This window comes from Sarcophilus harrisii, chromosome 5 (assembly GCF_902635505.1).
Source record: "Sarcophilus harrisii chromosome 5, mSarHar1.11, whole genome shotgun sequence".
NCBI lineage: Eukaryota > Metazoa > Chordata > Mammalia > Dasyuromorphia > Dasyuridae > Sarcophilus > Sarcophilus harrisii.
The window spans coordinates 53,265,585-53,280,387 of NC_045430.1; the positions used below are offsets into that span (position 1 = coordinate 53,265,585).

Consider the following 14,803-nt stretch of genomic DNA (forward strand, 5'->3'; position numbering starts at 1 on the left):
TGCCCTTAAGAAAGAGAAGCTAAACACCTTAAATGACTTTCAGAAAATAATAGGAGATATCCAATGGATGCGTCCAGTATTAGACTTCACTACCTATCAATTGCAACAGTTATATGACATTTTAAGGGGAGACAGTGCTTTAAAATCACCATGCCAGCTTATAAAAGAAGTTCAAGAGGCTTTGAGAGAAGTTGAACTGGCTTTATCCAATGTGGTTGAAAGAGTCACTCAAAAACCCTTGGAAATATCAGTTTTTGCTACAAAAGAGGTACCCACAGCAGTCCTTTGTTTCTAGTAAGACTCTTCAGCCCAGAAACCCGCTAACAATATCTAGTTTGACTCCCCACTTCCCTTTGGTTGTTTTTCATCTCCCTTCCTGAGAAGTCAGGGTGGGGTGTGATCACCTCCTTTTTTGTGTTTTCACCTCCTTTCCTGAGAAGTCAGGAAGGGTGTGATCACATCCTTTTTTGAGGTTCTCACCTCCCTGAGAAGTCAGGGATGGCATGACCACCTGTGTTCCAAAACAAAAGAAAGTGGGAGATGTAAAGGGCTGAAATTCTTAAAAGGTGTGCTTGAATCAGACAACCGAGCACTTAAGCCTAATTACCTATTGACCAATAATTCTATTAGCATATGTTTGGAAAAATGGCCCTTCTCACTGTTCCTTGCTGGCTCGATATTTGTTGTATACAGATAATCATAAGAAGGATTAGAGGGTGGGGTGAGACAAGCCAGACTCACTTTTTGGCAGGACGAGGAGGAGAAAGATTGGTGGCAAGTCTGTGGCAGTTTGTCTCCTTCACTTCTCCCCCTAAAGACCAAGGACTTTTACTTATCCTAACTCTGGCTGTTCTTGAGGCTTCCAGGGAGCTAGCCTGGACTTTACATTCCATAACATTCAAATACCATAACTTATTCAGCCATTCTCCAATTCATGGGTATCCACTCAGTTTCCAATTTCTAGCCACTACAAAAAGGACTGCCACAGATATTGTTGCACATGTGGATCCTTTCCCTCCTTTAAGATCTCTTTGGGAAGATACCAAAGAAGGGAAAGGGACTTGTATGTGCCAAAATGTCTGTGGCAGCCCTGTTTGTAGTGGCTAGAAACTGGAAAATGAATGGATGCCCATCAATTGGAGAATGGTTGGGTAAATTGTGGTATATGAATGTTATGGAATATTATTGTTCTGTAAGAAATGATCAGCAGGATGAATACAGAGAGGCTTGGAGAGACTTACATGAACTGATGCTAAGTGAAATGAGCAGAACCAGATCATTATATACTTCAACAACAATACTGTTTGAAGATGTATTCTGATGGAAGTGAATTTCTTTGACAAAGAAAAGAGCTAACTCAGTTTCAGTTCATCAATGATGGACAGAAGCAACTACACCTAAACAAAAAACACTGGGAAATGAATGAAAAAAAAACTGTTTGCATTTTTGTTTTTCTTCCCAAGTTATTTTTATCTTCTAAATCCAATTCACCCTGTACAACAACAGAACTGTTTGGTTCTGCACACATATATTGTATCTAGGATATACTATGACATACTTAACATATATAGGACAGCTTGCCATCTAGGGGAGAGGATGGAGGGAGAGTGGGGAAAAATAGGAACAGAAGTGAGTGCAAGGGATAATATTGTAAAAAATTACGCTGGCATGGGTTCTGTCAATAAAGTTATTATAATAAATTTAAAAAAAGAATATCTCTTTGGGAGATAAGCCCAGTAGAAACACTGCTGGATCAAAGGATAATCCTTTAGGCATAGTTTCAAATTGCTCTCCAGAATAATTGGATCAGTTCACAATTCCACCAACAATATATTAGTATCCCAGTTTTTCCATATCCCTTCTAACATTCATCATTATCTTTTCCTGTCAATTTGAGAGATATGTAGTGGTACCTCAAGTTGTCTTAATTTGCGTTTCTTTGAGTAATAGTGATTTAGAGCACTTTTTCATTTACTAGAAAAGGTTTCAATTTCTTCATCTGAAAATTATCTGTTCATATCCTTTGGCCATTTATCAATTGGAGAATGGCTTGAATTTTTATAAATTTGAGTCAATTAGGCCTCCTTTATTCTTTTCTTTTTAATAATTATAACTTTTTATTGACAGAACCCATGCCAGGAAGAACCCAAGAAGAAAAACAAAATTGTAAACAGTTTACATTCATTTCCCAGTCTTCTTTCTTTGGGTGTAGCTGCTTCTGTCCATCATTGATCAATTGGAACTGAGTTAGATCTTCTCTTTGTTGAAGAAATCCACTTCCATCAGAATCCATCCTCATACAGTATTGTTGTTGAAGTATATAATGATCTCCTGGTTCTGCTCATTTCACTTAGTATCAGTGTTGGAATCCTTACAAAGTGTTAAGTCTTTAGAATTGATAGAGACAATAATTATCTAATTTAGGATGGTTCAGTATGATTAATCTGATCCTACAAGGAGATGTTATGGGCTGGAACTTGAAACAAGGTAATAAGTGGAATTGAGGAAACAATGTTTAAATCTAGTTTAGAATTGATTTAATCCTACAACTAATGATTTCTCAATGATATAAAGATTGGTGTGTACTCAGTGTATAGCCTATAAGTAAGAAGCTCTCAGGGCCAATCTCCCACATTCTGGGAGATTGAGAGCTGGGAGTGAGTGGAAACAACAGTTGTGAAGATTCAGAACCAAGATTCAGAGGGAGCTGGAGGACAAGGACAAAGCTGCAAGAGCTCTTGGTATCAAGGAAGGAGATAGGCCTCTAAGAAAGCTAATCAGGCCCAAGGAAAGAGGCAAGACTTGGAAGGAGAAAATAAACGTTTGGATTTTATAAGCTGGCTGTATTATGAGGTGATTATTACTTTGAACTGAAACTAAGGCTGCCTCCAGAAAAGCTCCCCAAGAAACCTGCTCCCAGAGAACCATCATATATTATAGAAAAAGAAGAACACCACACATAAGTTCATGTAGGTCTCTCCAAGCCTCTCTGTATTCATCCTGCTGGTCATTTCTTACAGAACAATAATATTCCATAACATTCATATACCACAATTTACCCAACCATTCTCCAATTGATGGGCATCCATTCATTTTCCAGTTTCTAGCCACTACAAACAGGGCTGCCACAAACATTTTGGCACATACAGGTCCCTTTCCCTTCTTTAGTATCTCTTTGGGGTATAAGCCCAGTAGTAGCACTGCTGGATCAAAGGGTATGCACACTTTGATAATTTTTTGGACATAATTCCAGATTGCTCTCCAGAATGGTTGGATTTGTTCACAACTCCATCAACAATGTATCAGTGTCTCAGTTTTCCTGCATCCCCTCCAATATTCATCATTATTTTTTCCTGTCATCTTAGCCAATCTGACAGGTGTGTAGTGGTATCTCAGAGTTGTCTTAATTTGCATTTCTCTGATCAATAGTGATTTGGAACACTCTTTCATATGAGTGGAAATAGTTTCAATTTCATCATCTGAAAATTGTTCATATCCTTTGACCATTTATCAATTGGAGAATGGCTTGATTTCTTATAAATTAGAGTCAATTCTCTATATATTTTGGAAATAAGGCCTTTATCAGAACCTTTAACTGTGAAGATGTTTTCCCAGTTTGTTGCTTCCCTTCTAATCTTGTTTGCATTAGTTTTGTTTGTACAAAGGCTTTTTAATTTGATGTAATCAAAATTTTCTATTTTGTGATCAATAATGGTCTCTAGTTCATCTTTGGTCACAAATTTCTTCCTCCTCCATAAGAGAGATAAATTATCCTATGTTCCTCTAATTTATTTATAATCTCCTTCTTTATGCCTAAATCATGGACCCATTTTGATCTAATCTTGGTATACGGTGTTAAATGTGGGTCCATGCCTAATTTCTGCTATACTAATTTCCAGTTATCCCAGCAGTTTTTGTCAAATAATGAATTCTTATCTCAAAATTTAGCATCTTTGGGTTTGTTAAACATTAGACTGCTATAGTTGACTATTTTGTCTTGTGAACCTAACCTATTCCACTGATCAACTAATCTATTTCTTAGCCAATACCAAATGGTTTTGGTGACTGCTGCTTTATAATATAGTTTTAGATCAGGTACAGCTAGGCCACCTTCATTTGATTTTTTTTTTTCACTAATTCCCTTGAGATTCTGGATCTTTTGTTCTTCCATATGAACTTTGTTGTTATTTTTTCTAGACCATTAAAATATTTTCTTGGAAGTCTGATTGGTATAGCAGGCCTCCTTTATTCTTAAAAAAAAATAATTCCTTGACCATGAAGTCTTCTCAAGCACAGTATAACCACCTTTTACAACCAGATTCCAAGAAAAAAGAAAGTTTCCTACAAATTAGATCTAAAGTCACTAGACTGGGAATATCCCTTATTCAGTTAGGCGCTGTTACTTGTCATATTCTTTCAAAGAGGTCAAAGACAGAGAAGAATGACCCATATACATAACAATATTTAAAGCATCGCTTCTTGTTGTCGTAAAGAACTGGAACCTAAAGTGATGCTAGTGATTTGGGGAATAGCCATGCAAATTATAGTTCAGGAAGGTAAGGGAATATTGTACCTTTAGAAATGATGACAGTGATACATTCAAAGAAAGCTGTAAACACTTATATGATTTACATAGTGATAATATTAATAGGAAGCATTTATGGAGTACTTTAAGGGACAGTTAGGTGGCCCACGGAATAAAGCACTACACCTGAGTTCAAATCTGACCTTAGACACTTATTAGCTCTGTGACAAGTCATTTAAACCTGTTTACCTTAGTTTCCCTATCTATAAAATAATTTAGAAAAAGAAATGGCAAACCACTCCTATTATCCTTACCAGAAAACTACAAATGGGGCCACAAAGAGTTAGATAGAACTTGCCAGGCATTTTACTATCCATTATCTCATTTGATCATTTCAACAACCCTGTAAGAAAGATGATATTATTAATTCTTTTACAGATTTGAAAAAAAACAAAACCTTGAGATACAATAGTTTAATAATTTGCCCAGGCTTATAGGGCTAGTAAGTTTCTGAGATTGGATTTGAATTCATGTCTTTCTAACTCCAAGTGGTGCTCCAGCTATTATTATAACCAGCTACCTACAACAATTGAGATCACATAAAGGAAAATTGAAAGACTTCAGAAATCTGCCAATGAATATAGTGGCCAACCATGAGTTCAGAAGAGGTCTCAGACTCCACATTCTTGGGCTTTGAACAAATCAGTACAAATCAGACATAACCAGTGTGGAAAAAATGATTTTGCTTATCTATTCATATTTGTTACAAGAGAAGGCTTTTATTTGGGGGCAGGGTAGGGAGGTAAAGGAAGGAAAGAAGGAAGGAAAGAAGGAAGGAAGGAAGGAAGGAAGGAAGGAAGGAAGGAAGGAAGGAAGGAAGGAAGGAAGGAAGGAAGGAAGGAAGCGTCCATGAAACTTTCTTTTAATACACAGAAGAAAGCAGAAGAAAGTTCAGAAGGGGAAACAGACAAGAAGGAGGCAGCTTTGTTGCTATTTTGTTAAATTTAATATATACTTTTTTTAAAACTATGTAACAGAAGTTGAAAGCATAATATATAATCCTCTTCTTGTTTCTTTTTGTATGTTGAATAGTTATTGTTTGCTGTTTCTTAAATGCATTAGACATAAGAGATATTGATGGATATGGACAAAAATATAAAGATAAAAAAATATAAAAAGTGAGTTGCATTTGTAATCTGGCCTCAGACTTCATCACATGACTAAAATAGCTTTCTTCAGGTTACTACTGACCTCACAACTTCTAAATCTAATACTTAGTTCTCAAACTTCTTGATCTCCTGACAGTTTTCACCATTAAAGATTCCTCTTCCTAAGTACTTTCTCTTACCTACTGTAGTGACACATTATTCCATCTGTGTCACTGTGTGACTCAGTATCCCTTTCCAGACTTCATAGCTAGAACTCTCAAGCAACAAAGAAATGGATTCAAATCCTGCCTCATACAAATATTAGCTATGCCACTAGACAAGTCATTTAGCCCCTCTAAGACTGTCCACTCATCTGTGAAATGATATTAACAAAACCATTTAAGCTCACAGAATTGAGAGAAAGTTTCTACCAAAACAAGCTACCTCTAAGCCCAAAGGGCTATCAAACTGTGCATACCCTTTAATCTAGCAATGTCTCTATTGGTCTGTATCCCAAAAAGATCATAAAAAAGGAAAAAGGACCCGCATGTACAAAAAATTTTGTAGCATCCCTTTTTGTAGTAGCAAGAAATTGGAAACTGAGTGGATGCCCAGCAATTGGAGAATGGCTGACTAAGTTATGGTATATGAATGTTATGGAATAGTATGTTCTATAAGAAACAGCAGGATGATTTCACAAAGGCCTGGAGATGCTTACATGAACTGATGCTAAGTGAAGTCAGTAGAACCAAGAGAACATTGTACACAGCAACAACAAGATAATACAATGATCAATTCTGATGGATGTGTCTCTATAAACAAAATTCGCGCCAAAGATGTTGAAGACCTCCTACAGATAATGAAGTCCTCTAGATAATACTGTTTGTGAATGATGATATTCTAATAACACTAAGTCACAGGATATGGTAGAGTCTCCTAAAATGAGGCCTATGCTTACTCAAAAAAAAAGGATTTAGTCTAACTCTATATTCAGGGAAACCAAGGAGATAAAAAATACCTATTGTCAAAAATAATTTTCACTAAAATGACAATTAGAAAAATAATAGAGAAGCCCAGCTCTCCCTAGGAATACCCCAACAAGGTTCTGGAAGGATTATAAGAGTCTAAAACTTAGCGAAAATCTAGAAACACAATATAGGCCCTTCTATTAGGAAATGGCTGACTAAACTACAATATTCAAATGTAATGAAATATCATTATACTATTAAAAAATGACTAGAGGGATAAAGACAGAAAAACCTGGAGAGATTTATATGAGCTAAGGCAGAATGGAATGCGCAAAATCAGGAAAGCAATTTAGCATGAGTACAACATTGCAAAGGAAAACACACTTTTGAAAGATTTAAGAACTCTGATCAATGCTGTGAACAATCATGACTTTGCAAGGGGGGTAGTGAATCATGTTTCCCATCTATTTATAGAGAAGAGATGGACTGAATAAGTACAAAATGAAACATTCATTTTCAGATACTACCAATAGCCCTGAAGTATCAGAAGTATCTTCCATGTATATGCTTCTGCCAGTGATGTGCTAGAACCAGCTCATAGCAATTTAGGTGAGCTAATTATTAAATCTTCATTGTGAGCATCACAGAAATTGGCAAATATTAGAAATCAGGGTTTGATTTATTGTTACATTGTTTTCTAAACTTAAGAATGTTATATTGAAAATGTTAATAATGCAGATAAAAATTATGTGTGTTATGGTTACTTTTTTAGAGAGCTAGTTGTTAAAACATGTACCAATGTATCTCTGGTTCTATACAAACATTCTGACCACATTCTCTTTTCATATATCCATTCTTATGTGTATCCCAGCTGCATGTTTCCTATATCATAATCTTCCATATGTTCCCTGGCCACATGTTTTCTATATTAGTGTTCCTCCTTATATATGTTCCCTACATATATGTCCATTCTAGAGTTTCCACTGATAACATGCATATATTTATGGGATAATATGCCATGGTCTTATAGTAAAAAATATTTTATTGATAATTTTCTTATTATGTTATTTCATTAAGAGCTTTTGTATTGAATTAATCGAAGCAGATAGTTAGCACAGCAGAAAGAATACCAAACTTGTTTTAAAAAAAAAACAAACCTGAGTTTAAATCTTCCTCATCTACTAGTTGGGTGGTCCTAGCTAAGTCACTTAACCTCTGTTTGCCTCAGTTGTGCTCCAAAGTCCCTTTTAGTTCTAAATCCGTGATCCTCAATTAGGCAACGTGGAATACTGGATAGAGAGTTGATTGAAGCCAAGAGAGCTTTTCTAGAAGACCCAATCACCAATCTCTGAAACATAAGAACTGTTTTTCCTATGAGGCAACTCTTTTCTCTGTGTAAGGTCTGGTGACCTTAGTAGTTTCCATGGATTTAACTATCACCTCTATTCAGATACCTTCCCTTGAGTCCCAGGCCTACATTACCAAGTGACTTAAACCTTTTCTGATAGAGTCTGATTCTTTTTGTACAGCAAAATAATGTTTTGGTCATGTATACTTATTGTGTATCTAAGTTATATTTTAATATATTTAACATCTACTGGTCATCCTGCCATTTAGGGGAGGGGGTGGGGGTGGGGTAAGAGGTGAAAAATTGGAACAAGAGGTTTGGCAATTGTTAATGCTGTAAAGTTACCCATGTATATATCCTGTAAATTAAAGGCTATTAAATAAAAAAAATTAAAAAAAAAAAAAAAAAAAAAAACCTTTTCTGATAGATATGCTATAGGTTTCTCAAATTCAACACATCAATACAGAACTCATTTTCTTCACCCTCTTATAAACTTGTCTTTTTCCCTTGAGGTCAACAGCATACTTCCAGTTAACCAGGTTCATTACCTCTCAGGTTCAATTCTACTCTCCCTCATAGTCTATTGCCATATTATCTATTCTACTTCCACGATATCTCTTGCATCAGTTCCCTTTCCTGAACTCACACCAAAGTCATCCTACTATAGGTACTCATCAGCTCTTCTATGATAATATCTTCCTAATAGCTTCCTCTTCTTTGCACTTCTCTTTTCTCTAACACATCCCCCAAAATAATGTTCCTAAAACTGGCGCAAAACTCCTGTATTGGATCCTTCACAATCTGGCTTTTCTACTTTTCCAGATATATCATTCTCTATCTACCTTCTTACTGTTCTTCACACTGGACTCAGTCATGCCTAGAATGAAAAGTCTTCACACCTCTGTATCTTAGCATTCCTACCATCCTTCAAAGCTCAGCACAATTGGTCTATGTCTTTCTATAAAGACTTTCCTGATCACTTCCCCTATCCTCACAATCACTGGAATGGAGTACTTATTAATTTATTAATCATTTAATAAGTACCAAGCACTGTGCAGAGAGTTGGAGATAAATATAAAATAGCAAGATGGGTCTTGCTCTTAAGTTCATGTTTTGATTAGGGTAGAAAATATATATAGAAGGTTTCATATTTGTGTAGCAATCCTGTAGGACCTGAACCAGATTAAAATGTGATTGGAAAATGTTTAACAAAAAAAAAAAAAAAATACAATATAATGTTCATTTGTGTTTTGCTAAGTCAATAAGCTGTCCACGGGGATCAGTTTCTACTTAACCGGCTAAGGACTCTGGCAAAGCAGTAGAGAGAAAAGGGGAGAGGGAGGAGGTTAAGTATACACGCAGACAACATAGAGCCATAGTCGGAAACTGGGAAAGAGTATAGGGAATGAAAGAGAAAGTCCTCTGTGAAGGAAGCCTGCTTTTTTAGCTCCTTAAGACTAGGGTCTTTTGGCCCCAAGGTTGGTCTGGGATTAGAATGAGGGAAGGGATGATTTCCCCCAGTCATCTTTTATTTACTTCATCTACTTTTATATCTCCCTCTTTTCGAGTATGTTGTTTTCCAATAGAATGTAAGCATGATGAAGGCAAGGATTTTCTAACACCACAGTTCCTGTTACATTGTAGGTTCTTAATTAATACTTATTATTATTTATATATTTATTATTAAAAATAATTAAGTATTAATTGACTTGTTTATTGTTATTAATTATATATAATCATATATTATATATAATTATTAAACAATTAATTGTTTACTTTTCAAGTAGGTTACATGGTTTGTATCTTTTTTAAGCTTTCTTTTCCTTTGAATCTTATTAACCTAACAGAGGAGGATCATATATCCCTTCAGTGGAAATACAGTACTAAGTCAGGAACCCTCTTCTATCCGCCAGGCTGCGCACCCCCATCCCTCTCTCATGAAATAGTGGCAGGCCCTAATGTGAACCAACTCCTCAGTGATGTTGCAGAAAAAAAACGACTCGCACGTCCATGTTTTGGAAGAGAAATGAGGATTTGGGAACGTAAGCATCTCAGAAAACATACCAGGAGCGTCTTTTTTAATTGTGGCCAGCCATGCGAGTTTTACAAAACTCGTTTCACAGGTACAGGGGCTGGGGGCGGCGCTTAGAAGCGCAGAAACTAAACACGTCCCGCGAGTGGGGCGGCGCAGCAGGACCGCCCTCCCGCCCCGCAACTTCTCCGCGGGTATCCCCCTAACCGCCTCGCCATCTGCTCCCAGCGCAAGGCGGAAGCCTGGGGTTCGCGTCATCGCCAGCCGGCCCGGGCCGTGCCCGAACAAGCCCGAAAGCCTCGGCTTCCAAGCAGGTGGTTGTTCGCTGGGAGGAGACCCGCCCTTAGCATCCCGGGGACAGCGGATCGTTTTTCGCGACTCCATCTGCTCCGCCGCCCACTAATTGGCCGGCCCAGAGCCGCCTTTTATGCGCGACAAAGAGGCCCCCGGCCGCGGCTCGCCCTCCCGCCCCTCCCCGCCTCCCGCCCCTCGGGCGCTACGCGCCGCGGCCGGGCCGGGCTCCGGCTGAAATAGCCTCCTCAGTCCCCGCCTCCTCCCGCCGCGGCGGCCTGACGTCCCGCAGGTACCCGGGGGGGAGGGGAGCGCTTTGCAACAATTGGGCGGGTCCGAAGCCGGGACGCGCGGAGCGAAGCGCCAACATGCCGAGGGGGCGGCGCACCGGGAGGCTCGGGATTGGCGGGCTCTCCCGCGGGGCTCCCCCTCCGGCCGCCGCCCATTGGCTGGAACCTCACATTCCGTCTCAAGGCGCCAGAACCCGGGGCTTTAGCGGGGCAGGGGCAGGTCCGCGCTCCAGTCGGGACCGGGACATCCAGGCCGCCGGGCGCTTCCTGAGGGCAGAGGCCGGCGCGAGCTGCCCGGGGGCTTCGCCGAGATAAGCAGAGCCCGCGTCTGGGGGAGGGGGAGCAGGAAGGGGAAAGGCTCCTGCGCTCGCGCCCCTCCGCCCATGGTCAAGTTCGATGCGCGTCCCCAGACCGCCGCGCCGCTGAGCAGCCCCGCTTCCCGCGCCCCGGCGTTGGCGGAGGAAGCCTCTTTCGGAGGGAGGGCGGTAAGGAAGGTCGGGGGCGTTGCTGGGGTCCCCGGGGCTGGGGGGCGCAGAGCAGCCTCCCCCACGCCGGAACTCCCTGATTGAGGGGACTTGGTCACTGCTGGCCCTGCGCTCCCCGTGATTCGGGGAGGGGACCCCCAGATCTCATCTTGGATCTCATCTTTGGAAAGGCTCGTCTCCAGAACCCCGAAAGACATCGAGGTCCGAGAGGAAGGCGCTCGGCAGTTTTGTGATACGCGGCAGTACTTTGCGCCAAAATTAACTGACCTGGGAGACCCTGGGACTTTCTGACACATTTGCCACCCCTTTTCTCCCCCATCCCCACCCCTGGCCGGGGTCTGCTACCGCTTTTTCCTTCCAGTGGCTCCAATTTGTTTCCCTCGAGCGTTTTCCAAGATTTTGAGCGCTCAAAATTAAGACGTTTGCACAAGCAGACCGGAGGGGGAGGTGGGTTAATGAGGGGAGGAAGGGGGGGGGGAGGTCATGGAAATGCCGGAAAGGGAAGAATGCTTGCAAAAAGAATATAATTCTTTCCTCAAATTTTAAAATCTCTTTTCTTGCACAATTGCAACTTACAGATGGAGGTCAACTGTTTAACACTGCAAGACCTAATCAGCCCCAGGCAGCCTAGGCTAGAATTTGTGATTGAAGATGGGGAAAATGCACAAAAGGTAAGTGCAAAAATATTTGAAGCTTAATAATAACTGCCTTTAACACCGCCTGGTTTCAGCAAATCTAGGCTGAGCCGATTAACTCACTTCCTAAGTAACTTTGGACAAGTCACTTTACATTTCTGAAACCCGGGTTTCCATGTCTTTTAAAATGAGGAGACTAGACTCGATTAACCTGTAAGGTTCTTTCTAGCTCTTTTTATCATTCTGTGGTGTGACTTGTGTTTCAGGTAAATCCAACTTGATTTTAGTATTTTTCAGAAGGTCAACATCAGTAAATTCCTGACAAATGAGGAAGCCCACGTGCTATAGAATACAATGTCAGTGTTCTCTGAAATTTATAGTCGGTTTTTAAAGCAAAGGCTATCAATCACTACTTTTTCCACCATCATTGAATATTTAAGAACATGTATTATCGAGCTAGACTGATCCAAGGAGCAAATACAGGTCATTGCATTTCTAATAAGGGAGCCAAAGTATACTTTAGCCCAGCCAATTCATTTTATAGATGAGGAAACTGAGACACCATGAGGTTAAGTGTCATGATGATTATATTAATTATATTAATAATATTATTAAGTCACATACATAATAATCATCAGAGGTGACATTTGAACTTAGATAACTGTATTGTATTATGCTGAAATGCTGTTTCAGTTGCAACCAAGTAAATTAAATCTCACTGGTGTTTGAATAATTGAAATGTAAACTACTTTGATAACAATCAGGAAGTACATCTCAAACAAACATTTTTCACACTTTTTTTACATTTCTTACCTGTGGTGATATGGGTACTGTCAATAAAAGAATATAAGATAATATAAGATAAGGAATTTTTACAGTTGTGATAATAGATTTGCACTGAACCAGCTGTATACATGTATTTAGGAAGACCCAGGTTCAAATATCACCTCAGGCATAAACTCTATTACTCTGGATAACAGCTTTTTTCAGAGCCTCAGTTTCCTGAACTCTTAATGCTGGATAAGATGTTTTATATGTGTAAGATGCTTTGCAAACTTTAAATATCTATATAAATGTGAACTATTGCTATTTTTTATTATGTAACCGGCTGGACCTAATGGTGCTTTGTATATCTATGCAGCAAGATAATAATGCTGATTGCTCCTTAGGGTTAATAGAATCCATGATATTGGTCTAAAATAGCACTGATCTCTGGCCAGTAACTGCCCTAATAGCTAGCAATTATAAAGCATTGTAAAGCTTGCAGAACACTTTACAAATAGCATCTCCTTGGAACTTCATAACAACTATGAAAAGTAGGTGTTTTTATTATCCCCATTTTACAGATGAAGAAACTGAGGCAGGCTTAAATGAGTTGCCCAGGGTCATACAGCTAAATAACTGAGAAAGAATTTGAACTCAAGTGTTCTGACACCAAGTTCAGTCCTCTTTTCACTGTCTCTGATCAACCATAGATGCTATAAGCCATGAATTATAATATCTTGATAATTTGCTGTACATTTTAGGCAGAGACAAGCAAACAGTCTTAGTTCATAGGATTTTTATAATAAGAAGCAGCTTAGAAGTCATCTTAAAAGGCATCTAAACTTTGTTGGCACTTAATCATATTTTAAAAACTGAATTTTAATATAGGCCCACTTCTTTAACTGTGATTAAGTTCACTTAGCTTCTCCTGGTTTATTTGATCTTATATTTAGATTCAGCAATAATAATGAAACTGACTTGATAGGTTTTTAAGTGGAATTGCTCATAAGCACTTTCTCCTTCAATTGACAGGTATGGTGCCCATGCCCATGTAAGAGAAGCATGGAATTAGGAGTAGAATGCTGGTCTTTGACTCAGGAAAACTTTGGTTTGGACCTTCTTTCAACACTTCCTCACTGTATATCTATGAGCTAGTCACTTAACCTGAGTCTCAGTTTCTTCATATGTAAAATGAGAAAACTGGACTTTGGCTTCTAAAGTCTCTTCCAGATTGAAACATGCTCTTGGAAAGACTTGAATTTGAATCAGTTGGGTCCAATTAGCTTTCAGTTTTCTTATTTGTAAAATCAGGGAATTAAACCAGATTTCTTGTTAAGGTCCTTTCCAATGACTGATCTTGTGACTAAAATAGGGTTTTAGGGGTTTTTAAGAGTAGCACATGATATTCTGCTATTATTTTGAAGTTTATAAGATGATAATTTTTTTTTTTTTTTTGCCTGTCATACTACTTGTCTAATTTTTGTAAAGAAAAAAGATAATTAGAATACACTATATTTACATAAGGCTTTAAAGTTGACTGCCTTTTCACATTTATTATCTCATATTCTCTTCCAAACATCTCTGGGAAGGAGAACAAGTATTCTCATTAAACTGTATTCTCATAAAAGAGCAGGCTTAAAAAAGAGGCTTAGTCATACCACAAATCTGGCACTTGACCAAGTCTATTGTTTTTTTAAGGGCATATTCTTTTTTCAAAAAAAGAAAATATCTCAAAATTTTATTCCTTAAGAGAGCATTATTTCTTATAACCTAAGCTATATGTGGAAGAAATGAAATAGAAGAAAATGTTACAAGTCCTTACTTTAAAGATAGCTAAGTAAGATATTGATAACCAGTCTCTTCTCCAAGCTTTACACAACTGCCAAAATATACTCCTAAAAAGTATCTGATCATTCTGCACCCCCTGCTCAAAAAATTTCAATAGCTTTCAGGCATCTCTAAATTAAAATATAAATTTCAGTGTTTTAGAAGGAAGGATATGATCATTAAGTGCCAACTAAGAGCTTAGCACTTTATAATTACTGTCTCATTGATCCTCCCAACCACTCTGGAAAGTTGGTGCTACTGTCCCCATTTGACAGATGAGGAAAATTGAGGCAGACAGTGAGTTGTCTAAGCTCACACAGCTAGTATCTGAAGTTACATTTAGATTCTAGTTTTTCACCAGAACGTCAAAGCACAGTCTGACTCTAATCTATTTTTCTAGATTCATTCACAAACTACATTCAGCCAAAGCAGCTGGTTGCTTATATTCCATGTCCCACCCTTTGCTGTTGCCCTCCAAGTTCTTTGTCC

The 14,803-nt window shown here is 38.7% G+C and overlaps 1 protein-coding gene across 1 annotated transcript in view; it reads left to right on the forward strand.

Moving 5' to 3' along the window:
* Positions 1-10,796: 10,796 nt before the first annotated feature.
* Positions 10,797-14,803, forward strand: part of E2F7 (E2F transcription factor 7) — a 46,547-nt gene continuing 42,540 nt past the window's right edge. The window contains exons 1-2 of the mRNA XM_031941021.1: positions 10,797-11,087; positions 11,666-11,758. Coding sequence (XP_031796881.1) covers positions 10,986-11,087; positions 11,666-11,758 — 195 coding nt within the window. The 5' untranslated portion in view covers positions 10,797-10,985. The remainder of the gene's footprint in view (positions 11,088-11,665; positions 11,759-14,803) is intronic.